The sequence below is a fragment of the Colletotrichum phormii genome (genome assembly GCF_030913505.1).
Source record: "Colletotrichum phormii strain CBS 102054 chromosome Unknown BDP81scaffold_12, whole genome shotgun sequence".
In the NCBI taxonomy this organism is placed as follows: domain Eukaryota; kingdom Fungi; phylum Ascomycota; class Sordariomycetes; order Glomerellales; family Glomerellaceae; genus Colletotrichum; species Colletotrichum phormii.
The window spans coordinates 278,803-304,113 of NW_026851454.1; the positions used below are offsets into that span (position 1 = coordinate 278,803).

The window sequence follows — 25,311 nt, forward strand, 5'->3', positions numbered from 1 at the left end:
AGGCTATTCTTGGATCCAGTGCATTGATGAGCGCCTTCCGTCTGAGCATTCATGAACAATGAGGCAACCTCCGCACTCTCCGAATGCAGCTGCTTTAATGACTGTGAAGGTAGAAAACCAGTGATATTCTTGATGTTTTCAGGCCGACCATGAGATACTAGACAGCTGTAGACACCACCTAGCAAGCCAAACTCTTTGGTGGCCCCTTATACATCACTGCTCTCCATACTGGCATCATTTTCACTGAATACCTGACATCATATCGCGTTTCCAGCAAGTTCGAGCTGGATGAGCATTACGCAATATCACTCAGTTAATCTTTGACTAGCTGAAACAAACTCTCGGCTCGACTTGTCAGCGGCCCTACAAAGACCGAGAACGAGAACACCCCAGGCTATCCCTTTTGTTTTCTTTCAGATTGCGCTTTTCTTTCTGTCCATTCACACTTGAGGAATAAACGCTGGACACGAAAAGGAAATTTGCCGAGGAGCCTCCTCCTGGAGAATAGGTTCTAATTCTTATATACACGGTCCCAATGCCATTACACAGCCAGAGGCTGGACTACAACCAGATGGGAGTCGCTTAGTGAGCATTGTTCTTGTGGTGGCCTAGTAATCGTTAGCATCACACCGTCAAAACACGAGCCTCGTCTCTTCTTCTTCGTCTTCATTTCGACATTTCGTCTGAATTGATGCTTTGAGGGGGTTGACGTACGGAGGTGGAAGTAGTAGTTCTGAGCGTAGCCGATGACGAGGAGGAGGCCAAGGGCGTGAATGATGGCTACACAACAGCGGTCAGTCTTCATATCCGTACTCGATGCACAGCTGCGATCCAGGGAGCAACATACGCTTCGCAGAGGCGTTCTTGCCGCTGAAGTGCTTGGCGGCGTAACGGCCGAGGATGCCAGTGGGCTTAGCCTCGGGGGCGGCACCACGGGGGAGCTTCTCGTAGAAGTTGACAACGCGCTGCATGCGAACGGCGTTGGGGTCCGCACCAAGGGCCTGTATGGGGAATCGTCATGTTAGCCCTTTCTGCCCGTATGGTCCTTATGGTTGTTGCTGTTGCTGTTTGTTGTTGAAAATATCCATAGCTCCGAGTAGCTCCGTCCTTTCGCTCCTCCGTATCCCGCGCCCGAACCTCCGAATTCGCCGGGTATCCTTTTCCCATCCAACCTCGCATCCATCAAAACAGCAAAAAAAAAAAAGTGTAATCGGGATTTGTAATCGTACCTTGGGTGAGGCGACCTAGTTGCATCACGTCAGTAAAGTTGTTCCAGCAATAGCCGCCGGTCGTCGGTCGGACAGAGGGAGAAGAGCGCACCTTGGGGGGAATGAGGGTCGAGAGACCGCGGCGGGGGACGAAGCTCATGATGACTGGGGGAATCGAAGAATCGAAAGGGTCGCACGGCGCAAACGGTCAATTGATCGGATCAATTGACTTTATCGATTTCGACGTGGAGGGGGAGAGGCTGATGGCTATGGTGGACGACGAGGGTGACGCTCCGTTTGCCGAAGTGAGGTTTGTAACGAAAAGCACTCGTTTCTTTCGGGTCAAGGTTCTTGCGGCGACCAATCAGCGCGCTCCATTCCGCAGCACCCCCCAAGCAAGGCCCTTCCGCCTTGTCCAGTGCCGACCGTCAACCACCACCACCATAGTCGCCCTCCCAAACTAATTGTCCTCGACGACGACGCCAATTGCGCTTCATCAATTGGGAGAAGCGAAACCCACACTGTCCGTTGCAATGGCTTCCCTCCGCGCCTACAACGCAGCCCGCCTGCTGCGGACCGCCGCTCCCTTCCGAGCTCCCGTCTCCGCGCCCGTAACCGCTCGCCGATTCGAGAGCCAGCTCACGACCGGCACCACGACACAGCAGCCCTCCGCCGTGCCCCCCTCGACCGAGCAGAACGAGCCCGACTACAGCATCGCCGCCGATAAGGCCACCTCGTAAGGAAGCTCTCGGAGGACTCTTGCATCATTATAGACCAGCGAAATAAGAGTGCTAATTGGCCCGTCTTTGCGCAGGACCTTCACCCCGACCCCCAAGAAGCTCCAAAACGGTAGCGAAGACGTTCCCTATGTCCAGGCTGCCGTCATCTCCGGTGCCCCCATGGAGCTCCAGGCTCGCACAGTCCGGTACGAATAGCCATCGCAATTCCTAGAATACATCATCGAAACAAGAGAGAGAGACTAACGACGAAACCTTTGCACAGCATCTACCAGGAATCCAAGCCCGCAACGCAATCAGGCAACTGGAAGGGCCACCACTGGCGCATGGACTGGGACATCCTCCCCAAGGGCCACCGCTGGGAGAACCCGCTCATGGGCTGGCAGTCGTCGGCCGACATGATGCAGGGCACCAAGCTCAACTTCAAGTCCAAGGAGGACGCCGTCCACTTTGCCGAGAAGCAGGGCTACGAGTACTTTGTCCAGGAGCCCCAGTCAAGGCGGATCAAGCCCAAAGCGTACGCCAACAACTTTTTGTACTCGCCCAAGAAGCTTAAGCACATTCGGACTAAATAGAGGGGGAGACTGCTGTACGGATACTACTTGTATATAAACCTTTCAAGACATTTCCTTCTCGCCCAGGGATCAGACACCCCGTTGTTAGCTAGAACGTGGTGAAGACGACGGTTGTGGGAAAGAAAGCAATAAAAAATTGAAACATCATGGGAGGTCAACGTGAATTTGATATTCCAGCCGAGTTTCTCGATGAACAGGCGGGAAAGTTAGTATGTTGAGCTGTAATCGGACTTTCTCTCAATGTGATTGGCCCAAATGTCTCCACTCAAATCAAACACCATCAACTCCAGCTACGAATAGTTACCTACTACGAAAGTTGGGCAAAAGCCTTTGGTTGTGTAGCCATGAAGAACCAACGGTGGCATGGCCGTGTTTTTGAGAAGCCAGTACAAGACAGCTCACGGAAAAAAAAAAAGACAGCAGGTTAAGTTCGGGAATTGCCATGATGGCTTCTATTCGTTTATCGGTCATCTGTTGACCCGACGTCGTGAACAATTAAAGATATATGTACCATGATCTCATGCATTCGTAACCGAATGTTGAACGCCTCCAAGACTTGCCAATCCTGGCTCGTACCCCAAAGTCAAACCCTGCTTGCTCTAAACGCCGTGCGCTCTTTCCTAGCTATCATGTTCGTCTTCTTCATGGTATTCCATGATCAACTCAACCAAATGGCGGTCTTCAGCGTCGTCAGCGACATGTGCCACGCCCTCGTGATAGCTCTCCGCTCCCAGGATGCGATTCTATTCCTCGACCTGGACGGTATATGGGCTGTCAAAAGACGGCCAATGAAGGTCATCTGTTTCTGACCGACTGCCATCACTCGACATGCCGTCTTGCGGGAGATCAATATCCTCCTCGTCGCTGCCATAGTCCTCACCACCGTTGCTCTACGAGAGCATCATCGGTTCGTGCCCGTCACTTTCGTCCCCGTTCAAGCCAAGTCCGATTCTCTCAGGGAGTGGCTTCTTCTCTGCTCTCGCAGCAGACTCAGCCCAAGCCCTCATCTTGACCAGCTGTCGGATCGCGGCTTCCCTACGCTCCGACTGGCGCTGTAAGATGGCCTTGTTGACATCATCCGCAACATCCCGTCTCAGGTCTGGATGCAAGATGGCTGCTAACTGCGGCTCGAGATCGTTGTGCGGAAACACAAGCAACGCCATCGTCTCTTCCAAGTCTTTGAGGAAGCGCGAGTCGGTCGGTGCACGGGGTCCAAGATGGTTCGTGGCGAATGACAAGGCAGGAGTGATATCCCCGCCAGGTGTGTTCGTGCACGCCCGAATGAGCTCCACAAGTTGGAGACGAAGCAGCGCGAAGTGCAATGTTGGATCGCGGTCCAGGATCTGGGTGACTTGTTAGAATATGTGTACAAAACAGAAACATGCTAACAAGTGGTGTAGAAGACGAAAGCTCATTAAAAAGTGGTTGTTCCTCATCAAAGTGTCCCGAAGGTGCTATGAGTGGTGCATGATAACTCGATGTCTAATCACTGCAAGTGGGGGGTAACGGCGTGAAGTGCAAACAACTAACCTCTGAGTCAAAGTCATTCAGGGCTTCAATGGCGTACTGAATGCTTCCGGTGTGGATTGACTTTTGGATCTGCTGGCGGACCTTGATCGTCTCGTCGACTTGGTGGGGTTGGAGGTTGGCTTCCTTGCTAAATTTTGCGGCAGCATTAGGGTATCCTTCCATCGTCAAGTAATCGAGGATCAGGGCGTTGATGTCGCTGAGAGTTCATGTCAGCACTGAGGTCCTCTTCGCTCAAGTTCGAACAGATAAAAGGTGTGCAAAACAGCAAAAGTGTCAGGGTTATTTTATATCGAGTTCTCCGCATGGTAATTGCTAGGAGAGATTCCCATTTGATAGTTGATCATCATGTGAGCTGGGAGGGGAGAGAGGGGGAAGCGCCAGACGTAGCCTCGGAGCTAGCGCCGGGCTAAGACTTGGGAGAAGAGAAGAGAGATGCTTACCTTTTGGGCGACTTGACGTCCTGAACACGCCTCTCGAAGGCATGCTTCATGGGTGTAGCAGTCGACGCAGACGAAGTCTGAATGACATCTTAGCTAGCTGCCAACAGCCAAAAGACGTGGCCAGCGTGGAAGCACAACTGGCACACAGGCACACAGGGAGCTCAACGGACCATGATTCTCTCCAACGTCTCCCGCACGAGACGCGCAGCAGCTCTATTCCAAACTGCTATGGCTGCTGGGTCGTTGATGTCCGGCAGTCCTGACATGCGATGGGAAGTGCGCAAATGCAGGGAAAGCAAGACAGGATCAGACTCTGGGCTGGGCCGTCGTCACATTTGAGTGGCCAGTCGAGCTCCCGTTTGTTTTGATTGTGCGAAGGAAGTGTTTGAAAGAAAGATGCTGAGGAAGAAATTGGATTGGATGTGGAAGAAGGAAGAAACGTCAGAACAAAGAGAAAGAGGCTGGAGCGGAGCTTTATTCGGTTCCAGAGTTTGCGGCTGCAGAGGGCCAATCGCAGGATCAGCCGGACCACCTGGCGTGGGGCAGCTACGATTAGATAATCCGAGGCACATAAACCTGAGGAACGTTTCCCATAGGGCCCTATACCTTACCTAAGCCTCTAAGATATCTAGGCCATAGGGTAAGACAGGTAAGGCGCTGAGAGCAGCCACGCAGCCTGGGGGGCCACAACTGGGGTTAAACAGGGCATGGAAAAAAACACAGGGCGCGCCCCACCAGAAGCACAAGACAGGCAGGTACCAGAGCTAAACCTCACCTGCCCAAGGCGACGGGAGGTGCTGAGCAACGTGCGGCGTGCCTGTGCTGCTGGAGACGAGAGCTGCATCTAGACCCTGTGTGCCAGCCTGTGCCAGCCTGTGTGAGCCCAGCCCGCCATTGGATCGTCCACCTCGACACGAGATGTTCCGTTCGAGAACCAGACAAGATGCTTTGAGGAAAGATAGCACGCGAGCACAGCCTCTCTCTTTTGATCAGCCTGTTTCGACTTGTCTCTACCATCTCCAAGATTTACAACCCACCTTCCGTATGGAAACAGTACAAGGCAACTTCCCCTCTCGTGACTCCTGTCCCGTCTGATCAGCAGCTTTGTGGCAGGTGGTACCTTCCATTCGGTTACCTTCAACATCCAGCCCGGGCAGCTCCACCAGGCTTAGGTTGTCAAAGTTAAGCATTCATCCCCCTCAGCGCTTATCTTTGGGGACTGGACCCTGGAAGTCGCCTTTTAACCAGTGTTTTCATTTTTATATCCTCAAACTTCATCTTTGCTTCTTCCCCCCTTCCATTGCGAAGGGAGCAAACACCAAATAGTCGACTCCTGCAGTCTTTGTTCCTCAGGTCGTTGGTTTCCGTCTACCTCGCCTTACTCAGCTGCAGATCCGAGGACAAAGCTGTAGCTATCCGATAAACCACCACCTGCCTGCTCCGCGCATCAACGTCGGCGACTTCCGCCTCTCATCATATAATGGCAGACAACCACAGCGGCACCGAGTCTCATGTGACGATCCAGCGACGGACTCACTACTCACCACCATGGGCAGATGTCAGCATCATTGGCATTGCTGGCAGTTCCGGCTCCGGAAAGTCGACTCTGTCGCATGCCATTGTGAGGAAGCTGAATCTGCCCTGGGTGGTGATTTTGTCCATGGTATGTGTGCATTTACCCCGCCAACCGGCTTGCGGCGATTGCCCCTCTCCTGACTCGATTTGAATATAGGACTCTTTCTACAACCCCCTGACTCCTGAGCAGTCAAAGAGGGCTTTCGACAACAATTTTGACTTTGATGCGCCAGATGTAAGACATGCGCTGATGTGCTGTTGGCATGCTTATTGACCAAAACCAGGCCATTGACTTTAATATACTTGTGGATTGCTTGCGCGATCTGAAGGCTGGGTAAGTCTTGTCATTTTCGCTCATGAGAGATGCTTCACGAGACGCCTCCAGACTGGAGACAGACATTTCAGTCATCAAAATTTGACTTCGTGATAATAATTGGCCACTAGAAAACGGGCTGAAATTCCCATTTACTCCTTCTCTAAGCACCAACGGTTGGACAACACGACAACCATCTACTCACCTCACGTCATCATCCTGGAAGGAATCTTTGCCCTCCATGACCCCCGTATTATTGATCTTCTGGATATGAGGGTACTTCACTCCCATCAAATCAGACTGCGATCGATTCCTGACAGTTGCTCAGATATTCTGTGAAGCAGATGCCGATACGTGCCTGTCACGGAGAGGTAAGTCGCAGGTAGCCCAGGACTCGTCAGAGCTGTTGCATAACTGACCTTGCAACTTCAAGTGTTGAGAGATGTCAAGGAGCGTGGCCGTGACGTAGATGGCATCATGAAGCAGTGGTTCAAGTTTGTGAAACCAAACTTTGAAAAAGTAACGAACTCCGTCGTAAACTCATTGTGGTCTTTCCTAACATATGTTTCCAGTTCGTCGAACCGCAGCGCAAAGTCGCAGGTAAATTAGCCGCGCCGCCTCAGATGCATTGTAGAGACTGACCACAAGTAGACATCATCGTGCCGAGAGGTATCGAGAACCGCGTTGCCATGGGTAAGTAACTAACTCATGATGTCCGTATAAGTTCATAACTAATGCCTAGGGTAGCCATGGTTGTTCAGTATATTGAGCGCAAGTTGATCGAAAAGTCAACCCACCACCGGGCAGCACTCACACAGTTGGAGTTGGCGGCTGCCAGTGACCCTCTATCCGACAGAGTTGTGATTCTGGACCAGTCACCGCAACTGAGGGGCATGAGCACCATCATTCAGGATATCGACACCTCTGCGGAAGACTTCATCTTCTACTTTGACCGCTTCGCATGTCTTCTGATTGAGCAGTGAGTATTTTGCCAAACAGGGTGACATTTCGTCAGCAAGCTAACAACGATAGGGCACTCAACAATGTGCAATTCAGAGAGAAGACCATTGCCACACCCCAAGGTTACAAGTACAACGGACTTCAGGCCACGGGCGATGTAAGTGCGGTGCTGGTCCTCCGGGGCGGTGCTGCCTTCGAGACGGCCTTGAAGAGGGTCGTCCCCGACATGCGGACAGGCAGAATTCTGATCCAGTCCAACGTAAGGACGGGAGAGCCCGAGCTGCATTATCTCAAGCTCCCGGATAACATTGACTCCCACGAGTCGGTCTTGTTGATCGACACACAGATGGCTAGCGGAGGCGCGGCACTCATGGCTGTGCAAGTTCTCGTTGACCACGGCGTCGCTCAGGACAAGATTGTGCTGGCGTGCTATGCCGCGGGAAGGCTGGGTGTGCACCGGCTTGCAAAGGTGTTCCCTGGTATCACCATTGTTCTGTGCAACATGCTTGCAGACATTGAGGATCGTTGGGTTGAGAAGAAGTACTTCCGATGCTAGCCGTAGGCACACATACATAAACCGGCCGACCTGCGCCGAGCCTACCTACGTCTGTAGCAAATTCGATGAATGCACATGTGGCAACAGTAAAGTCTATCGCAAAAGCTACATCGTAATGCCATGGAGTAAGGCTGATTCGTGAAATTTGAGGGTCACCAAGGGCTAGAACCCGTGCTTCTGGGAAAGGCCGCATATTCGCTTGTCAAACGCCTGCAAGATCCATTGCCTCGCATATATGTCTTCGCCTTCTTCGCACCGGATCACGGCTGAGATCCTCGTCATTGGCCCAAGTGCGGCTACAAATTGGCCGAACGAGACACCGAGAAGTGGACATGCCGGTGGAGACTACGGCTCCCGCGGCAGGGGCCTTTGGCGCCGCTGACTGAGATCACAGTGTCGCTAGACGAGTATTCAGGCCGAGAAAGGACCCTTTTTAAGGATCTTATCAGCTCGGACGACCGTGAGATCGCGGCGCCGACAACGGAACTTGGATGTTGGGACGAAAGTCCGAGTTGTCGGTGACGGCGATATGCGGTCGGATCCTGTTTTTCTGTAAAGAATTTTCTTTTTCGCCTGCTTCGAAGAACGCACACAGAACCTACCTTGAGGTATCCAATGGAAATGTAGATGAGGTGAGGTATGGTATTTGGGAATATTCTAGGCCTTCCCTATCTGGTGTAATTGCATGGGAGGCAACCTTCGACTTAACCGATTAATGACGTACTTGCTGGAGCTGTCGGCAGGTACCTTAGCTTCCTCGGATTTGACGGTTCTGGCGCGAACAGTACCTTAGTACAAGCATCATTACGCATACGTCCAGGGAGCTATCCGCCAGCCCCTAGGGACCTTTTCATTTTCGTGACCACTACGACCTTGATTTTCTCTTCTTGGAAAAAAACCACAACCTCACCTTTCTGGCTACTTTGGTCTTTTGCTGCTTGTTGCAATTGATACATCGCGACACATCTCTAGAGCTTCTATGCTTGCCCCCATTCACTCGTTTCGACATGACATCCCCATACTGCTAGATCTACCTTACTCTATCACGACGTCAGACGAAAAACACCAGACTAATCTGCGATAATTAAATGCCTCCCACCACATCCGCGCTGAGGCGCATACCTCGCGCCGTTTCTCACACATCACCCATCAGCTTATTCAAAATTACGCCGATATGGAGGCAACAAATCGCCGGCCTCTCGCAAAGGCGCGCCTTCATTAGCCCTGCTCCACAGCGATCCCGTACAACGCCTACTACACCTCTCGCCAACTCTTTCTTCAACGCCCATGGTCTGCCCAAAGGCACCGCCATCCGATCTGTCTCCGGTGCGCCGCCGCCTCCTACCCCGAAACAAAAGTCACGACTCATCCGCTTCGCGTACGCCAGCGCCGCATGGCTCGGCGGCGGCATCATCTTTGTCGGTCTCGGTGTGGTCGGCTTCTTCATCTACGATGCCTCCACTTACAAGGAACATCCGGACCAGAATGAAATCGAGGTATCTGAGCTGGCGCTGAGCCCCAAACGAGGCGGGCCAAAGAACCTGCCCATCGCTGAGGTTCTGATTGACGACCTGGACAACGAGCACATGAAGAGCGCAAAGGAGAAGCCCAAGCTTGTTATTCTCGGCGGCGGATGGGGCGGAGTGGCTCTACTCAAGGAGCTCAACCCTGACGAATACCACGTTACCGTTATTTCCCCGACAAATTACTTCCTGTTTACGCCCATGCTGCCTTCTGCTACTGTTGGAACCCTGGAACTGAGATCACTGGTCGAACCTGTCCGCCGAATCCTCGCCCGTGTCCACGGTCACTTCATCCGTGCCAAGGCCGAGGACGTCGAGTTCTCCCACAAGCTGATCGAATGCTCTCAACCCGACGCCTTTGGTAACGAAACCCGATTTTATGTCCCCTACGACAAGCTTGTCATCGCCGTTGGATCTACCACGAACCCCCACGGCGTCAAGGGACTGGAGAACGCCCACTTCCTCAAGGATATCAGTGATGCACGCAAGGTTAGAAACCAAGTCATGCACAACCTCGAGCAAGCCTGCCTGCCGACGACCGCCGACGAGGAGCGCAAACGCCTCTTGTCCTTTGTCGTCAGCGGTGGCGGTCCTACGGGTGTCGAGTTCGCGGCCGAGCTGTTTGATATGCTCAACGAGGACCTGACACTGCACTTCCCCAAGCTCCTCCGCAACGAGATCTCCGTCCACTTGATCCAGAGCCGCAGCCACATCCTCAACACCTATGACGAGACCCTCTCCAAATACGCAGAGGAGCACTTCGCCCGCGACCAGGTTGACATCCTCACAAACTCGCGCGTCAAGGAAGTCCACGCCGACAAGATCGTCTTCACCCAGAAGCAGCCCGACGGATCCCTCCTCACCAAGGAACTTCCCATGGGCTTCTGCCTCTGGTCAACGGGCGTCGCCCAAGCCGACCTCTGCAAGCGTCTCTCCTCCAAGCTCGGTCCCTCGCAAACGAACCGCCACGCCCTCGAGACGGACACCCACCTCCGCCTAAACGGAACCCCCCTCGGCGACGTCTACGCTATCGGCGACTGCTCTACCGTGCAGAACAACGTGGCAGACCACATCATCTCCTTCTGCCGCGGCCTGGCCTTCAAGCACGGCAAGGATCCCGAGACCCTCGAGCTCCACTTCAGCGATTGGTGCGAGGTGGCCAGCGCCGTCAAGAAGCGCTTCCCCCAGGCCGTCGGCCACCTGAAGCGCCTCGACAAGCTTTTTGAGCAATTCGACAAGGACCAGTCCGGCACCCTCGGTTTCGGCGAGCTTAGAGAGCTCCTGAAGCAGATTGACTCCAAGCTGACCTCCCTCCCCGCCACGGCTCAGCGCGCCCACCAGCAGGGCCAGTACCTCGCGCACAAGTTCAACAAGATGGCGCGCACGTCGGACGGGCTGAAGGCGAACATGGTTCTCGACGGCGACATTGACTCGGTGGTGTACAAGGCGTTTGAGTATCGCCATCTCGGCAGTCTGGCGTACATTGGCAATTCTGCCGTGTTCGACTGGGGCCAGGGTTGGAATTTTGCCGGAGGGTTGTGGGCTGTGTATATGTGGCGGTCCGTCTACTTTGCGCAGAGCGTCAGTTTGAGGACGCGGATCTTGCTTGCCATGGATTGGGCCAAGCGCGGTCTCTTTGGAAGAGGTATGTTGTCTTTGCCGCACTCTTGCTGTTGACTCTAGAGCGTTTAATAACTAATACGTGTGATTTTACAGATTTGATGAGCTACTAGAAGGCAATGATGCGTTCTGTTGCAAGAATGATTCCTTCTCTTTTGTTAGCATACCCTGCCGAAGTACGAGGTACGAAATGCACCTTGGGTGAGACGGATGCATCCGTATAGAAGTTACAGAACCCAGAGAGAAAAGACAAAAGGGGATACGTAGACGGTCTCTAAATAATTTCATATGATTGTTCAAACAACTTTCGCCCATCTTGAGCGCATGTCAATGTTCCGATGTGTAACGAAACGAAGTGAAAGTCAAAATATGCAGGCTTTTGATGATTATTCTGATACCTTCTAACAGTAAACCCCGGTTTTCTAGATCCTGAAATCCTTGTACGACCACTTCTCCGTAAGCTTCGCCTTGGCCTGCTTCTTGAACGGAATATGTCTCCTCGACTCCACCTTACCGCGAACAAGCAAACTACGGTACCGGTCCTTGAGGAGGTTGCCCTCAGGTCTCAGCAACCGCAGCGAATCCTGCAGCTCGTCGGGCAGGACCAGCTCCAAGTCCCTCTCGGGCAACTTCAACTTGCCGAGCTGTCTCCTCCGCAGCCGGTCCTCGTCATCGATATCATCCTCGTCGTCGTCGGCGTCGCTTCCCTCGCCCACTTCCTTGGCCAACGCCAACGCGCTCTTGGAGGCATCACGGCCCGCAATCTCGGCGGCGATCTCCTTGATCCGCTCCGCCTGCGCGGCCTTCTTCTTCAGCGCGAGCTCGTGCTTGGCCTCGCGCTCTGCCTCCTTGCGGCGCTTGATCTTGTTCCTCTGCTGCGGCGTCTTGCGCTGCGGGCGTTTGGTGGTGGGCTTGTCGTCGTCCCCTCCTTCGACGCCGCTCTCGAACCCTTCCCAGGCGGAATCCTCGTCCCACTCGGACAGCTGGGCACGCGCCTCGGCGGCGTCGGCCTCGGCGGCGGACTTGGCGACGGCCTCGCGCTTGATGCGGTCGGCCTCCTCTGCGGCGAGGCGGGCTTCTTCGGCGGCGACGGCGCGGGCGCCCTCGGCTTCGAGGCGGTCGGCGTAGTCGTCAAAGGTCGGGTTGTAGGAGTATCCGCCCGTGGGCTTGACGACGGCGGGGAGCTGGCGGCCGCTGGCGGTGAGGGAGATGGGGGCGTGTTTGAGGGTTTTGGGGGGTTTAGCTTTTTGTACGTCGGGGAGGAAGTTGTCTTCTTTGCTGGTGGCGGTGATGTCCTTCTTGCTTGCTGCTGTTACGGCCTTGGAGCCCGGCGCGGCGCCCCAGAGGTCATAGGTCGCTTCCTGGGGCACGAGGGCGGTGGATTCCTCCTGGTGGCCGTCGGCGACGCGGCGGAGGCGGCTGAGTTCCTTGTGGGAGACCCAGTCGGTGCGCTGGCGCTTGACGGGGAGGAGGCCGTCCGAGGTCTTTGAGAGGGCGGTTTCGGCTTCGCGCTTCTGCTTGCGGGAGGAGACGGCGGGGACGGAGGAGCGGGTGGCGAGGATCTCGTCGGACTTGAGCGTCTTCTTTGGCTTGGGGCGCTTTTCGACTTTGCCGACTGTGTCGAGGGTGAAGAGGTCTGCCGAGTCCTTTTCTGCGACGACGCCACTATAGGATGTTTTGGTTAGTTATCTATTCTGTGTGCCAATTGGGAAGTGCTTGGAAAGAGGGAGACGGGGGTTTTCAAAGGAGAAGAGAGTTACGTACCCGGTGATAATCTGTGTGTTCAACTCATCGAGACCTTCTTGCACCTCGGAGACATCGACGTTCTTCCTCCACGCCTTCTTTCCCTTTCTCGAGGGCTGCTTGCGTTGCTGCGGCGCTTCGCCGTCGCCCGAGAGGGGCTTAAGAACGGGCATGTTGATAATTGCCCAAGATGCACACTGTTGTGTTCCGGGCTGTCGGTATGTGCAAGATGAAGGGAATTACTGGGGATATTCCTGATGTCGAAAAGTCGATCTTTGCGCCTTGCCTATTTCCTGGTCGTCGAATCTGCACTCTGCACCAGCTGGGACGGCGGGGCCTGGACTGTCCAGAAATTTTCGAGCCAGGGTCTTTTTTTTTAATCTTATCGGATATGGGGTCGCTCTTATCGATTATCAGCACGTGATGTCCCCCGTCTTTGGTGGCTCCTCTGAGCCCACCTCAATGGATGACGGGGGCGTGGTAATGCGCCCAAAGGCGGACAGGTTGACCTCCTTTTACCTGTCCAGCTTGCTCAATTTCCACGACCCGCGATCTACAGTCCTCACTCCCCCTCGTCTCGGCCAACGCAACTCCCCCTCCGTCGCCGGATCTCGTTCTTTGGTCTTTCAAAAGCTCTTGGCTTTTCTGCCTCGTTTTATTTAGCGACTCGACGACTCCCTTGCATCGAGCCAACGTGTTGGTTCCGTAGCCCGACTGGCAAACCCCCGATACTACCCTTCGGAGGCTTCCCTTTGATCAAGAATCCGCAACCATGGCGTCCGGCGCAGGCGGGTCTTACAACAACCCCCTCAAGAAGTTCAAGTACGATTTGCGCCGATTGCAAAATGTTCCTATTGAGACAATTGCACGATAAACTAACGCAATGAAACTCCCAGGCTTGTCTTTTTGGGCGAGCAGAGCGGTATGTTCCTGCATTTTGTCTTCTTTGACGTGGCGGAAGAGAGACCCTTGGCTAATACGTTCTTTGTGTTGTTTGCAGTGGGGAAAACTTCGCTCATCACTCGATTCATGTACGATTCGTTCGACAACATGTACCAGGCGACCATTGGAATCGACTTCCTCTCCAAGGCAAGCAAACATTACGTTTTCGAACCAGGGCCGAGAAACCACCGTCTAATGCGTTGCAGACCATGTACCTTGAGGACCGGACAGTGAGATTACAACTTTGGGATACCGCCGGACAGGAACGTTTCCGCAGTCTGATCCCCTCGTACATTCGCGATTCCAGCGTCGCAGTAGTCGTCTACGACATTTCAAGTACGTGTAACTGCACGGGGGGATGCAAACAAAAGGAGCGAGCTCGGGACTGACTAAGGCAAACTTGTAGATGCGAAATCCTTCCAAAACACCAAGAAGTGGATCGACGACGTGCGCGCCGAGAGAGGAAACGACGTCATCATCGTCCTCGTGGGCAACAAGACGGATTTGAACGACAAGCGAGAAGTGACGACGCAGCAGGGTGAGGAGGAGGCCAAGAAGAACAACCTCATGTTCGTCGAGACTAGTGCGAAGCTGGGACACAACGTCAAGACGCTGTTCAAGAGAATAGCGCAGGCTCTCCCGGGCATGGAGGGAACGGATGCTGCCGCGCAGGCTTCAAGCCAGAGTGCGTATCTTCTTCCTTTGAAATTTGGTCTTGATATGGGCAGTGAGATACTAACGCGTGATGCAGTGATCGACGTCAAGACGACCCCTGCTCAATCGTCGCAAGAGGGATGCGCATGCTAGACGATCTTCGTGAAGAAGACAAACCAAGAAAAAAGACACAACGACTCTGGAGTAGAAAGTCCCGAGGCGAGCCGTGACGGACGACGCGGGGCTGAGTTGAAGTTGCCGTTACGTTACGTTGCGACATGACTGGCGGGGCAGGACATCTTAAGCATAGCGTGCAAATGGGGATTTTCAGCATCAGTTACAGTTTGTATAATATCGGGCTATACTCCACGGTCGTTAGTACATACCTACATTTAATGGCTCTTATTTCTCTTCTTCCCCAACTAGTTTGTCTGTCTATATGATATGCGGTGTACGTGCGAGTTGCCTTCCGGCAATATCCATCATGTATCGAAAGCCTGCTGGCGAATGAGTTGTCCATGTTGCTCACCGCCCGAAACGGCACGGGACTCTCACGATGGCTGGTGTCCGTGATGCTACGGTGGGCTGTCACCGAGTACCGGGGTCCATCCACCGTGCGGTGCCAGCGTAGGAACGGCCCGCAATCCGTGGCATTGATTTCCGGTGCATGGGTACGCCTATGGAACTACGGATACCTCACCTTATAGATTGTCAGATAGCGGTGCATTCACATCCAATGCTGCTGCACTCTCTGGCAATCTGCAGCAACCCAGGTAACTGTTGCAGAAGGGAGACGGAGCAGAAAGCGGCGCGGACTTGAGCAAAACCCCGGGGTGTGACGCTATGACGGATCGGGTGGGGCCCATAATGTCATCGAGAATTTAGGAAAGGTGCGAACGCAGGGTCTTTCCACTCTTATTTTTTTGCCCATGTCATCCGGCGCTGCCGCTTTGGTTCAAAAGTGACGGGGCCTCTTTCTGGGCTCGTCTTTGCGACGCTTCCCCAAAGCTTCTCACCTGACACCCTTTACGAATTACCTGAGCTCCCAAGGACAGGACCCCTTTCTTTCTGACGCAATACGGATACCCTTCTTCTGTTGTCCGTACACACATACACCAAACAGACATCACGAACGAAGTGGACGGATAGACAGTCAGGATGGCGTTTTCGAGATTCAGTATGCGGTTGCCGCTTCCAAAGGTATGCGTGTAACACAACCTCATCTCCCTCATCCAGCTGCGCCCAGCAGTTACACAACATCATGTTTATCATCTCAACGGACGAATCACTGGACGGCTGGCTAACATGGGGATCACATTCTGTGTGTGCGACAGACCTTTCTGGGCTGCATCGGCCTCCAGACAGGCGCCGAGGTCATCTCCCTCATCCTCCTCTTCAACAGGCTCACCGGCCTATATGGCCTGCTCGCCATCCTTACGGGCTACGAGCTCTCCGTGACGCAGCTGTCAATGTACCTCTACTCGCTGGGCGTCGTCGTCCTGCTGGCCATGTTCATGCCCCACATCCGCAAGCAGAGCCCCTTTGAGACGCTGGGCCTCGCGTGGCTCTACATCGTCGACACCATCCTCAACGTCGCGTACACGACCTTCTTCGCCGTAAACTGGTACCTCAACAGCAGCGCCCTGGACAAGCACCCGGCAGGGAGCACCACCCCGGCAGCGGCTGGCCCGGCCGCGGCGGCGGAGATTGCGGAGACGGCGCTCGCCAACGGAGCGCCTGTTGTCCCTGATGTTCCCGGCACGACGAAGCACATTGGACCCCAGGAGTCGTGGATGAGCTTGGGGCTGATTTGCTCCGTCACGCTGGTGCGCGTCTACTTTGCGCTCGTTGTCATGTCGTTTGCGCAGCAGGTGATGCAGCGGTACACGGCAGACATGGGCTGGGAGGAGGAAGGCCGCAGCAACGCCGGCAAGAAGGGCGGCGTCGACGGACCTTTCTCGCAGGGCGAACCGGGCGGCGAAGGGTCCCGAGGCCGTATCGGGCGCGTGATGCTCGCTCTCGGTCGCGGGTACTGGCTTCGCGAGAGGCCTCAGGAGGTGTGGGCGAGCGCTGTGAGCGCCAAGTTCCGGCACGCCGGAGTTTAAGTAATCTCGGAATCGGGACGACGCGAGTTTGAAATAAGAGAAAGCCACCGACCCGGTACTTGAGCGGCAACGAGATGGATGTCGGTGCGGCATGTCGGCGGCAGCGGGTGGTTGACCGCTTGGGAGTGGATACCGCCGGGACGGCAAGTCGATGATGCCATCGGGCGGTGGTATCATTGGGCGATGGCATCATTTGAGATTTTCAATCTGTTGTGGATTTGATGCCACGCGCGCGCCGAAAGAGGTGGATCGGGATTCATGAGCGAAATGCATGTCGGGCGCGATGGAGAAATTTTGTACAACATCATTGATGACCCTCAATCACGGAAGGTGAATCGGCGTTTGGGTCATTGGGAGATGGTTCGTCACGAGGGCATTCAATTCGGTTGGTGCCCGGTTCACGATGAGGATTAAAGTGGGACTGAGAGAACGTCCTTTGGTTCCAAACCCCGAATTTGGGCTTTGGAGAGCATACGATACAAGCCACACATATAATAAGCATACTTAGTACAGTAATACAAAGATGATCTGATCAAATCGAAGTACCATTGGATGGCTGGTGGATGTCGGGCAATGGACCATGGAGTGACAGTCTGACAGACGGAAACTGCAAATACAGAGACTACATTTGTAATCCGAAAGAATCTCCGGGGGAGGGGGATGGAGATGGTGGGTCTGGCGAACGGGATATGGAGCAGCATGTCAGTCTACGGAATAGTTTCCACTAGTTGACTCGCCTCCAGATGGATGGGATGAGGTACGGCTACGAATCCGAGCTCTGCCTTTGGACTCTTGGAGTCTAGTTGAGTCTTGCTCTTGAGTCTTGGGAGAGAAAGATGAGAGGAAAGGCTTACTGGCCGACAACGGCCTTTTTCGGCATTCGGGCATGGGGGGTCCAGATTCCCTCCCCCTGCTTGGTGCTGTATTAGCCAAGAAGTGCCATTGGATCTTGGATGGAATTTGTTAGAGTGTTGTTGAGTGGCTGATTGGGTAAAGTAGGATGAGCTAAGACTGAGAGTCTAGAGCAGAGTCTGTAGTCTTTCTTTATACAGGACTAACATACTCGTATGCTGTAGCCGTCAGCGATTCTCGTGATGAATAATACAACATCAAGGACAGGACAATACCCACAGGAGGCAACTGCCAACGGCACTCGCTGAACTCCCGGCTCTTTCTCTCTCTCTGGAGGAATCCCGATGTACCTTTTTGTGAGCAATGCACACCCCCCAATTGCCCCCAATGCCCCAATGCCCCCAAAGGCAAGCCAACCCGCGGCGCAATGGGAGCAGTGCGGCATGGCAACTGGCGAATGGACTGGGGAGACGCTGCGCTAGCCGATCACGCAATCGACCCTGATGTCGACAAAATTCATTGTTTTCTGCGGGGCGAAATTTCTCGGTGGGCACAGCACCACCTCAAGGCCCCCAAGCACGCCAGAAGACAGCAGGCGCAACCCGCCTTCCACCTCAGCTTCTTGCCTTAAGACGACGAAACCAGGCAAGGGAAGGAACAGGAATTGGGTCCTTTCCAGGTCACTGTGTTGATTCCAAAAGCAGAAAGAACCATCGGAGCTGTTTCGCAACTTCCTGGGGCGCGCCTTGGACCTTTTATTTTTATTTTTTTTTATTTTTTAATCCAGCTTGTTATCCATCGATCTTATTCTTAGACCTCTTATTAACTTACACCACATCTTCCTCTTCTCTCTCACACTCTCAATCTCACTCTCACCCTCCCTCTCCCTCCGCCTCTTCTTTGCCATTGCATCCCACGTCGCCCGTCTCCAACAAAACTCCTTACGGGTTGAGCTGTGTTAGTCGTTGCTGTTGTTGTTGAACTCCCTGTTGGAAACCCATCCCTCCTTGGTTCCTGGTCCAGAGGAAGCCAAGAAAAAGACAGCACACGAAGAAGCCGGAACTGCACACTGCAAACGGCAGAGTTTCGAGACCGGCCACTATACGATAACCCCCCCTCGAATTCGCCATCGAAACCTCCACCAGACACGCACATACACATATCGACAATGGCTCCGACAAGAGGCCAAATCCAGACGCCTGGAGAAGCTGGTAAGCAATTGTTCTCTTCAATTTCTTGGATTCCTCGGCTTTCGTCTGCTCCTTCCCCCCTGGTCTCGCACTCTGCAGCAGCCGTCATTCCTTCAGCGCGTGTGCCCGCTGTAACTACAGCGAAGCTCCAACGATGTTGGCATTTGGCCAATCAGAGCTCCGCTATTTGTCGCATCCCAGTGGTGCAGAGTCCCCCGGCAACCCACTCGTGATGGGCAATGGGCAGCACCCAGGAAGAGGCAGAGAGATGATGGACGACGACGCCGGCTAAGGACGCAGGACAGTCGCAATAGCAATTTCAATCTGCGATGTCGCTAGCAACTCTGGCCTATGCTGACATGCGCCTTCTATAGTTGCGAGAATCGCATACCTCGCCAGCGACGTCGTCGTCTCCGTCCAGCCTTCATTGGCAAAGGACTCGGAGTTCTCATCCCACTTTAAGCGCTACGTCGCTCGCAGCGACAAAAGCCTCGTCGCAAAGTCTTCAGTCACAGAGGTGAGAAACCACTCGATTCGTCTTCTTCGTGGTCCTTTGACTTGATAACTAACTGCGTCTGTCCCTAGGTCCAATACGTAAGGCACAATGCCGACCCTCTCCTCTCCGTCTTTGCGCCCACTCGCGCCGGCAAGCTCGTTGCCGTAACGACCTCGTCAACCGTTCTCCTGCCCGCCATCTCCCACCTCTACAAGTTGGCAAACTACCCCGTCGTGCTTCACGTCGCTCTCCAGCCCGCTGGCTTCCCCGACTTCTCCGCAATCACAGCCATTCGCAACTCCGGATGGACTTTCCTGCAGTCGGAGTCTCTCCAGGAGGCTCAGGACATGGCACTGACGGCACACGCTCTCGCCCTGCGCTCCGGCAAGGGTGTCGTTCACTTCTTCGCCTCGTCCAGCAGCGACGAAGATGCAGCCATTGAGGCAGAGGACCCCGAAGTCGTGCGCCAGATTCTCGACGTTGACGCCGCGAGGCGCTTCCAGCAGCCGTCCAACGGCTCTGCCGCGTCGGCTGTCGGCATCTATGCCGATGACGGCCGACTGCCGGTGGCCTCTGACCGATCCGACGTGCCGCCGACCGGCTCCTCGTCCATTAGTGGTTTGAGCTCTTCCGAACTCGCATCGTCCGTGCACTCCAAGCTCGAGTCATCCAGGGCCTCGGTCCAGTCCAGCGCCGAGCACAGCGTCACCGACAGCCCGCCCTCTGTCGTCTCCTCCAACGCCACCACTATCGAGTCGTCCCTGCCCGTCGTCTCGTCTGAGGATATCCTCAAGTATGCCAACGGCATCTGGGCTCAGATTAAGAGGATCACTGGCCGTGAATACCAGGCCTTCTTCTATGCCGGCCCCACAAACGCAGAGAACTGCCTCTTCGTCTTCGGCTCTGGAGCCTACTACTTTGGTGATGTGATTGACCAGGCCCGCCGCGGAGGTGACTTCTCCAAGGTCGGCATCCTTACTCCCAGACTGTACCGCCCCTGGCTCAGCTCCTCTCTCATTGAGGCTCTGCCCAAGTCTGTGAAGCGCATCGCTGTCCTTGAGCAGGTCCACCGCAAGACCACAAAGTGGGGCCCCGTCCTCATCGATGTTCTCACCAGTGTGAAGAGCGGCCCTGGTGGTGTGCAGACCGTCGTCGGCTACCAGCTTGGCTACATTGACCCCAAGACCGTCATCCAGGCTCTCCGTGGCGTCCTGCAGAACCTCACTTCCGAGTCCCCTGTTCAGAACCTCGAGATCGGCCGCAAGGAGGTCCCCCAAGAGGTTCTCGAATACGGCCTTGAGAAGCCCCAGGTCGAGAACTCTTACACCAAGATCCTCGACCAGCTCTTTGGTCAGAGAGCCTACATTGCCAACGCCCTCAAGGCTAGCAATGCCGGCATCAACTCTTCCATCCAGGCCAGCCCCGAGTTCGGCTTCGGTTCCCTCTTGGCTCGCAAGGAGCGTCGCCTGCGGTTCGTCAACGAGGTCAAGGAGGCTGCCAACAGCAACCAGTTCGTGACTGAGTCGCCCAAGAGCTGGCTCGCCCGCTGGGCAGCCAACGAGGCCGACTCCAAGAAGGCGAATGAGATCGCCGACGACCTGATCCCCCGCTTGGAGACCGATGGTTCTTCCATTGCCCGCAACTTGCTGTCCAGCAAGCGCTTGTTCCGCAAGGAGTCGTTGTGGCTTGTGGGATCCGATGCCTGGGCCTACGATATCGGCAACTCTGGTGTGCACCACGTCCTGGCCTCTGGCGAGAACGTCAACATGCTCATCATCGACTCGACTCCCTACTCGGAGCGCGCCGCTGCCGATGCCAACCGCCGCAAGAAGGACATTGGTTTGTACGCCATGAACTTTGGCAATGCCTACGTCGCTTCCACTGCCGTCTACGGCTCCTACACCCAGGTGCTGCAGGCCATGCTCGAGGCTGACCAGCACAACGGTCCCTCTGTCGTTCTGGCCTACCTCCCCTACTTTGGCGAGACCGACTCTCCTCTCACCGTCCTCCAGGAGACCAAGAAGGCGATTGACGTCGGCTACTGGCCCCTGTACCGCTGGAACCCCGCCAACGAAGCCAAGGGCGAGCCCAACTTCACCCTCGACTCGGAGCGCATCAAGAGCGAGCTCAAGGCTTTCTTGGACCGCGACAACCAGCTCACCCAGATCATGCAGCGCGACCCCGTCTTCGCCGCGAACCTGTCGCAAGACTTTGGCTCCGAGGTCCGGGCTCAGCAGAAGCGCAAGGCCAAGGATGCCTACGACCAGCTTCTTGAGGGTCTCTTTGGCGCTCCATTGACTGTGCTGTACGCCTCTGACAACGGTAACGCTACCAACGTTGCCAAGCGTCTTGGTAACCGCGGTAAGGCCCGCGGCCTCAAGACCAAGGTCTTCGCTATGGAGGACTACCCCCTCGAGGACCTGCCTTCTGAGGAGAACATCATCTTTGTGTCCTCAACCGCCGGCCAGGGAGAGTTCCCCCAGAATGGTCACGCTCTCTGGAATGCCCTCAAGGACAACACCGAGCTTGACCTCGCCAACGTCAACTACTCCGTCTTCGGTCTTGGTGATCGTCACTACTGGCCCCGCAAGGAGGACAAGATCTACTACAACAAGCCTGCAAAGGATCTTGACCGTGTTCTGTCCAACCTTGGCGGTAAGAGACTCGCCGATGTTGGTCTCGGTGACGACCAGGACCCCGATGGATACCAGACTGGTTACCAGGAGTGGGAGCCCAAGATCTGGCGCGCCCTTGGCGTCGATAACGTCGACGGTCTTCCCGAGGAGCCTGCTCCCATCACCAACGAGGACATCAAGATCGCCTCCAACTTCCTCCGTGGTACCATTGTTGAGGGTCTGAACGACCCCTCGACTGCTGCCATCTCTGCTGCTGACCAGCAGCTTACCAAGTTCCACGGTACCTACATGCAGGACGACCGCGATGTCAGAGATGAGCGCAAGGCCATGGGCTTGGAGCCCGCCTACTCCTTCATGATCCGTTGCCGTCTGCCCGGTGGTATCTCCACTCCCTTGCAGTGGGTGCAGATGGACGACATCGCCAACGAGCTCGGTAACGAGACCATGAAGCTCACCACCCGTCAGACCTTTCAGTTCCACGGTGTCGTCAAGGGCAAGTTGAGGCCCGCCATGCAAGCCATCAACAGAGCGCTCATGACTACCATTGCCGCCTGCGGTGATGTTAACCGTAACGTCATGTGCAGTTCTCTGCCCACCCAGTCCAAGTACCACAGGGAGGTCTGGGCCAGCTCCAAGAAGATCAGCGACCACTTGCTGCCTTCGACCACTGCCTACCACGAGATCTGGCTGGCAGACGAGAACGATACCAAGACTCAGATCGCCGGTGACGCGGTCCAGGACTTCGAGCCTCTGTACGGACCCACCTACCTGCCCAGAAAGTTCAAGATCACCATTGCCATTCCTCCCCACAACGACACCGACGTCTACGCCCATGACATTGGTCTGATTGCCATCAAGGGCAAGGACGGCAACCTCGAGGGTTTCAACCTGATTGCCGGTGGTGGTATGGGTGCCACGCACAACAACAAGAAGACGTACCCGCAGATTGGCCGCATGTTCGGTTTCGTCAAGACGGACCAGGTCCACATTGCTTGCGAGAAGATCATGCTCGTCCAGCGCGATAACGGTGACCGTAAGAACCGCAAGCACGCCCGTCTCAAGTACACCATTGACGACATGGGCGTCGACGTCTTCCGCGGCAAGGTCGAGGAGCTCTGGGGACAGAAGTTTGAAAAGGAGAAGCCTTTCGAGTTCAAGTCCAACGTTGACACTTTCGGCTGGCAAAAGGACGAGACGGGACTCAACCACTTCACCTTCTTCATTGAGAACGGTCGCATCGAGGATACTCCCGAGTTCCAGATGAAGACTGGCCTCCGCGAGATCGCCAAGGTGCTCAAGGGCGAGTTCCGCCTCACGGGTAACCAGCATTTGATCGTCAGCAACGTCGCGGACGAGGATCTCGACACCATCAAGGACCTCATGAAGAAGTACAAGCTCGACAACGTCCACTTCTCCGGCATGCGTCTCAGCTCGTCAGCCTGTGTCGCCTTCCCCACCTGCGGTCTCGCCATGGCCGAGTCGGAGCGCTACCTGCCTGTGCTGATTACCAAGCTCGAGGACTGCCTTGAGGAGAACGGTCTGCGCCAGGACTCGATCGTTATGCGCATGACGGGTTGCCCCAACGGTTGCGCGCGCCCCTGGCTTGCCGAGGTTGCCTTTGTCGGAAAGGCGTACGGCGCGTACAATATGTACCTCGGCGGTGGATACCACGGCCAGAGACTCAACAAGCTGTACCGCCAGAGTATCAAGGAGGACGAGATCTTGGCCATCATGAAGCCGCTGCTTAAGAGGTACGCGACTGAGAGGGAGACTGGCGAGAGATTTGGTGACTTCTGCATTCGGGTTGGTGTTATTAAGGGTACCAAGGAGGGTCGGGATTTCCACGAAGGAGTAAGTCGAGATTCCTAAGCTCACTCTAGCAGTTTGATCACGATGACTAACAGTAATGATAGGTTCCCGACGAAGAGTCTGATGAGGAATAAGCTTGCTTGTCCTTGCTTTCGAGTAATGACGGCTTAAAGAGAAGTGATGTTCGGTGCGAGGATGAGAATTGAGAATTGAGAATTGAGATTTACAAAGGATGGGTTTTGCCAAAAAGAAGGAGAAAAAAGTTTCGAAATCTTTGTCAAATGTACATGGTCTTATATCCGCTTTAGCAGCTTTCAAGCATCAGGGGGGCCAGGCGTTGCGACTTGCTATTTTTTGCCATACTTTTCTATATTCAAGAACACTTTTCAAACAACTCTACTACATGTTGAATCTCTCGGAGAGCGCCTCGAAGACCTGAGACTGTCCTCTCAGAAGCTTGGAAGCGTCAGCTTCTAGTAGTAACAGCGTTGAAAAACATTGCTGGAGTGGCGGGCACTCGGCCGGATTCTTCTTCTCACTAGTCGGCAGCAGCGTCGTGTCCTTCTCCCCCATGGCACGGAGACCTACTTGAAACGCGAGGTGGCTCATTGTCCAGTCAAAAGGAAATACCAAAACCTCTTCTTCGGTTGATGACGGTGCCCCTCCCTCCGCCTCCTCCGCTTTGCAAGGAAGGTTCGCGAACATCTGCTGGTGTCGAAGGAGCTGTAACGCGGCCTGTGCTACGCCGCCGCAGATGGTGAGGGCGTTTCCGCCTGGTGCTGGCCAGAGGGATGTGATGAGGGAGAGGGCGTGGTGGTGGTGTAGTGAGCCCCAGGCGAGGAGGGCGTCTTTTGAGGCTGGAGAGGTTGTTGGGGATGAGGATGTTGTAAATTGTTTCCAAGTTGCGGACCAGGAGTCGAGGGTTTGGCGGTAGATTTCGCAGGTGGATCGGAGGGTTGGTGTAGTCTCGTGGGAGAGAGCTGGAGAGGTGGTTGTGGTAGGTTTGTTGTGGTGTTGGAGGATTGTGTTGTGGATTTGTAGTTTGAGGAGGGCGATGTCAAGTTGGGGTGTTGACGCAGGGTGGAAGCTCTCAGAGGCCAACTGCAGTTAGGGGTAGAATGATGAATTACTGAAATCTGCTCCTCCCTCGACGTGTACTCCCTGCGCTGTATATATATATCTGAGCTACTCCTTTGTTGCTTGGACTCCTTACTACCTCTAACTAGCCCCTGTCCGGGAGGGCTCTGACAGGCGATTAGGTAGGAGGAGATTGAGATTTGTTCTGCTTGTGTGGATGTGGTTTTTTGTACGAGTTCCTATGGGTGGTGGTGTTGGATGGTGGATTTGATGGCATGAGATGGGTGTAGAGTGATTTTGAAGACTTACGCGACGGAGGTCGTCTCCGATGACTAGTAGGCTTGGTCGTCCAAAGGCAATCGACACAAGACTTTTTGTGAATAGTCTTCTTAGAAGGGTTGCCCATTTGGGGGGTTCGGGGATGGAGAGAATTGAGAACAAAACATTACCTCTCGAGAGTATACAACGTCCTAGTCAGCATACAAAACACAGCATGGTCCTTGTCCACTTCCATGGAAGGCCGGTGGGAAAGGTCGAGAAAGAGGCGGATGGCGAAGCCGAGGTGTCGCCAGACGTCGCCTGCGCTGGGATCGAGGAGGGTGTAGACGCAGATGAGGAGGGTTCGTTGGAGGAGGGCGAGGTTTTCGGTGCGGGAGGCGTGGGCGCAGGTTGTTGGGAGGGAAGGGATGGCGTTTTGGTAGTGTGATTCTGCGAGGGGGAGGAGGGATGGTGTGGGTTTGCTGGCGATGAGGGCGCCGAGGGCAATTATG

At 54.8% G+C, this 25,311-nt stretch overlaps 10 protein-coding genes across 10 annotated transcripts; 6 read left to right on the top strand and 4 right to left on the bottom strand.

Annotated features, from left to right (window-relative positions):
• Window positions 1-85: 85 nt before the first annotated feature.
• BDP81DRAFT_429772 (mitochondrial F1-F0 ATP synthase subunit F of fungi-domain-containing protein) lies at window positions 86-1,565 on the bottom strand. Its single transcript, XM_060590545.1, has 5 exons — window positions 1,321-1,565; window positions 1,230-1,244; window positions 848-1,001; window positions 715-780; window positions 86-608 (listed from the first exon to the last, which is right to left on the bottom strand). Exons 1-5 carry the CDS (start codon window positions 1,366-1,368, stop codon window positions 583-585), a joined length of 309 nt encoding a protein of 102 aa, XP_060444106.1. The 5' UTR covers window positions 1,369-1,565; the 3' UTR covers window positions 86-582.
• Window positions 1,566-1,654: 89 nt separating this feature from the next.
• On the top strand, window positions 1,655-2,667 carry BDP81DRAFT_376086 (ETC complex I subunit conserved region-domain-containing protein). Its single transcript, XM_060586732.1, has 3 exons — window positions 1,655-1,944; window positions 2,023-2,133; window positions 2,211-2,667. Exons 1-3 carry the CDS (start codon window positions 1,742-1,744, stop codon window positions 2,518-2,520), a joined length of 624 nt encoding a protein of 207 aa, XP_060444107.1. The 5' UTR covers window positions 1,655-1,741; the 3' UTR covers window positions 2,521-2,667.
• A 277-nt stretch (window positions 2,668-2,944) lies between these two features.
• On the bottom strand, window positions 2,945-4,931 carry BDP81DRAFT_429776 (ran binding protein in the microtubule-organising centre). Its single transcript, XM_060590546.1, has 4 exons — window positions 4,661-4,931; window positions 4,491-4,567; window positions 4,051-4,246; window positions 2,945-3,863 (listed from the first exon to the last, which is right to left on the bottom strand). The coding sequence occupies exons 1-4, from the start codon at window positions 4,754-4,756 to the stop codon at window positions 3,411-3,413; spliced, it is 822 nt and encodes a 273-aa protein (XP_060444108.1). The 5' UTR covers window positions 4,757-4,931; the 3' UTR covers window positions 2,945-3,410.
• An 871-nt stretch (window positions 4,932-5,802) lies between these two features.
• On the top strand, window positions 5,803-8,140 carry BDP81DRAFT_38668 (uridine kinase). The gene is made up of 10 exons (XM_060587011.1): window positions 5,803-6,153; window positions 6,223-6,300; window positions 6,350-6,399; window positions 6,510-6,654; window positions 6,707-6,749; window positions 6,812-6,897; window positions 6,951-6,978; window positions 7,030-7,071; window positions 7,126-7,357; window positions 7,411-8,140. The coding sequence occupies exons 1-10, from the start codon at window positions 5,971-5,973 to the stop codon at window positions 7,892-7,894; spliced, it is 1,371 nt and encodes a 456-aa protein (XP_060444109.1). The 5' UTR covers window positions 5,803-5,970; the 3' UTR covers window positions 7,895-8,140.
• Window positions 8,141-8,982: 842 nt separating this feature from the next.
• Window positions 8,983-11,150, top strand: BDP81DRAFT_461752 (uncharacterized protein; the record flags this gene model as incomplete). The annotated part of the gene is made up of 2 exons (XM_060593813.1): window positions 8,983-11,062; window positions 11,134-11,150. The coding sequence occupies 2 exons, from the start codon at window positions 8,983-8,985 to the stop codon at window positions 11,148-11,150; spliced, it is 2,097 nt and encodes a 698-aa protein (XP_060444110.1).
• A 208-nt stretch (window positions 11,151-11,358) lies between these two features.
• Window positions 11,359-13,191, bottom strand: BDP81DRAFT_490135 (ribosome biogenesis protein Nop53/GLTSCR2). The gene is made up of 2 exons (XM_060595275.1): window positions 12,802-13,191; window positions 11,359-12,702 (listed from the first exon to the last, which is right to left on the bottom strand). Exons 1-2 carry the CDS (start codon window positions 12,951-12,953, stop codon window positions 11,460-11,462), a joined length of 1,395 nt encoding a protein of 464 aa, XP_060444111.1. The 5' UTR covers window positions 12,954-13,191; the 3' UTR covers window positions 11,359-11,459.
• Window positions 13,192-13,280: 89 nt separating this feature from the next.
• Window positions 13,281-15,026, top strand: BDP81DRAFT_429783 (ras family protein). The gene is made up of 6 exons (XM_060590547.1): window positions 13,281-13,602; window positions 13,677-13,702; window positions 13,781-13,869; window positions 13,929-14,058; window positions 14,129-14,407; window positions 14,474-15,026. The coding sequence occupies exons 1-6, from the start codon at window positions 13,553-13,555 to the stop codon at window positions 14,527-14,529; spliced, it is 630 nt and encodes a 209-aa protein (XP_060444112.1). The 5' UTR covers window positions 13,281-13,552; the 3' UTR covers window positions 14,530-15,026.
• On the top strand, window positions 14,933-16,481 carry BDP81DRAFT_450388 (Inositolphosphorylceramide synthase subunit Kei1-domain-containing protein; the record flags this gene model as incomplete). Its single annotated transcript, XM_060592524.1, has 5 exons — window positions 14,933-15,003; window positions 15,084-15,149; window positions 15,500-15,553; window positions 15,613-15,697; window positions 15,738-16,481. The coding sequence occupies 5 exons, from the start codon at window positions 14,933-14,935 to the stop codon at window positions 16,479-16,481; spliced, it is 1,020 nt and encodes a 339-aa protein (XP_060444113.1).
• Window positions 16,482-18,501: 2,020 nt separating this feature from the next.
• BDP81DRAFT_322118 (sulfite reductase hemo protein) lies at window positions 18,502-23,598 on the top strand (the record flags this gene model as incomplete). Its single annotated transcript, XM_060584674.1, has 4 exons — window positions 18,502-18,544; window positions 18,898-19,040; window positions 19,109-23,506; window positions 23,569-23,598. 4 exons carry the CDS (start codon window positions 18,502-18,504, stop codon window positions 23,596-23,598), a joined length of 4,614 nt encoding a protein of 1,537 aa, XP_060444114.1.
• A 265-nt stretch (window positions 23,599-23,863) lies between these two features.
• On the bottom strand, window positions 23,864-25,160 carry BDP81DRAFT_472310 (uncharacterized protein; the record flags this gene model as incomplete). Its single annotated transcript, XM_060594611.1, has 3 exons — window positions 24,991-25,160; window positions 24,851-24,911; window positions 23,864-24,565 (listed from the first exon to the last, which is right to left on the bottom strand). The coding sequence occupies exons 1-3, from the start codon at window positions 25,053-25,055 to the stop codon at window positions 23,864-23,866; spliced, it is 828 nt and encodes a 275-aa protein (XP_060444115.1). The 5' UTR covers window positions 25,056-25,160.
• Window positions 25,161-25,311: the final 151 nt, after the last annotated feature.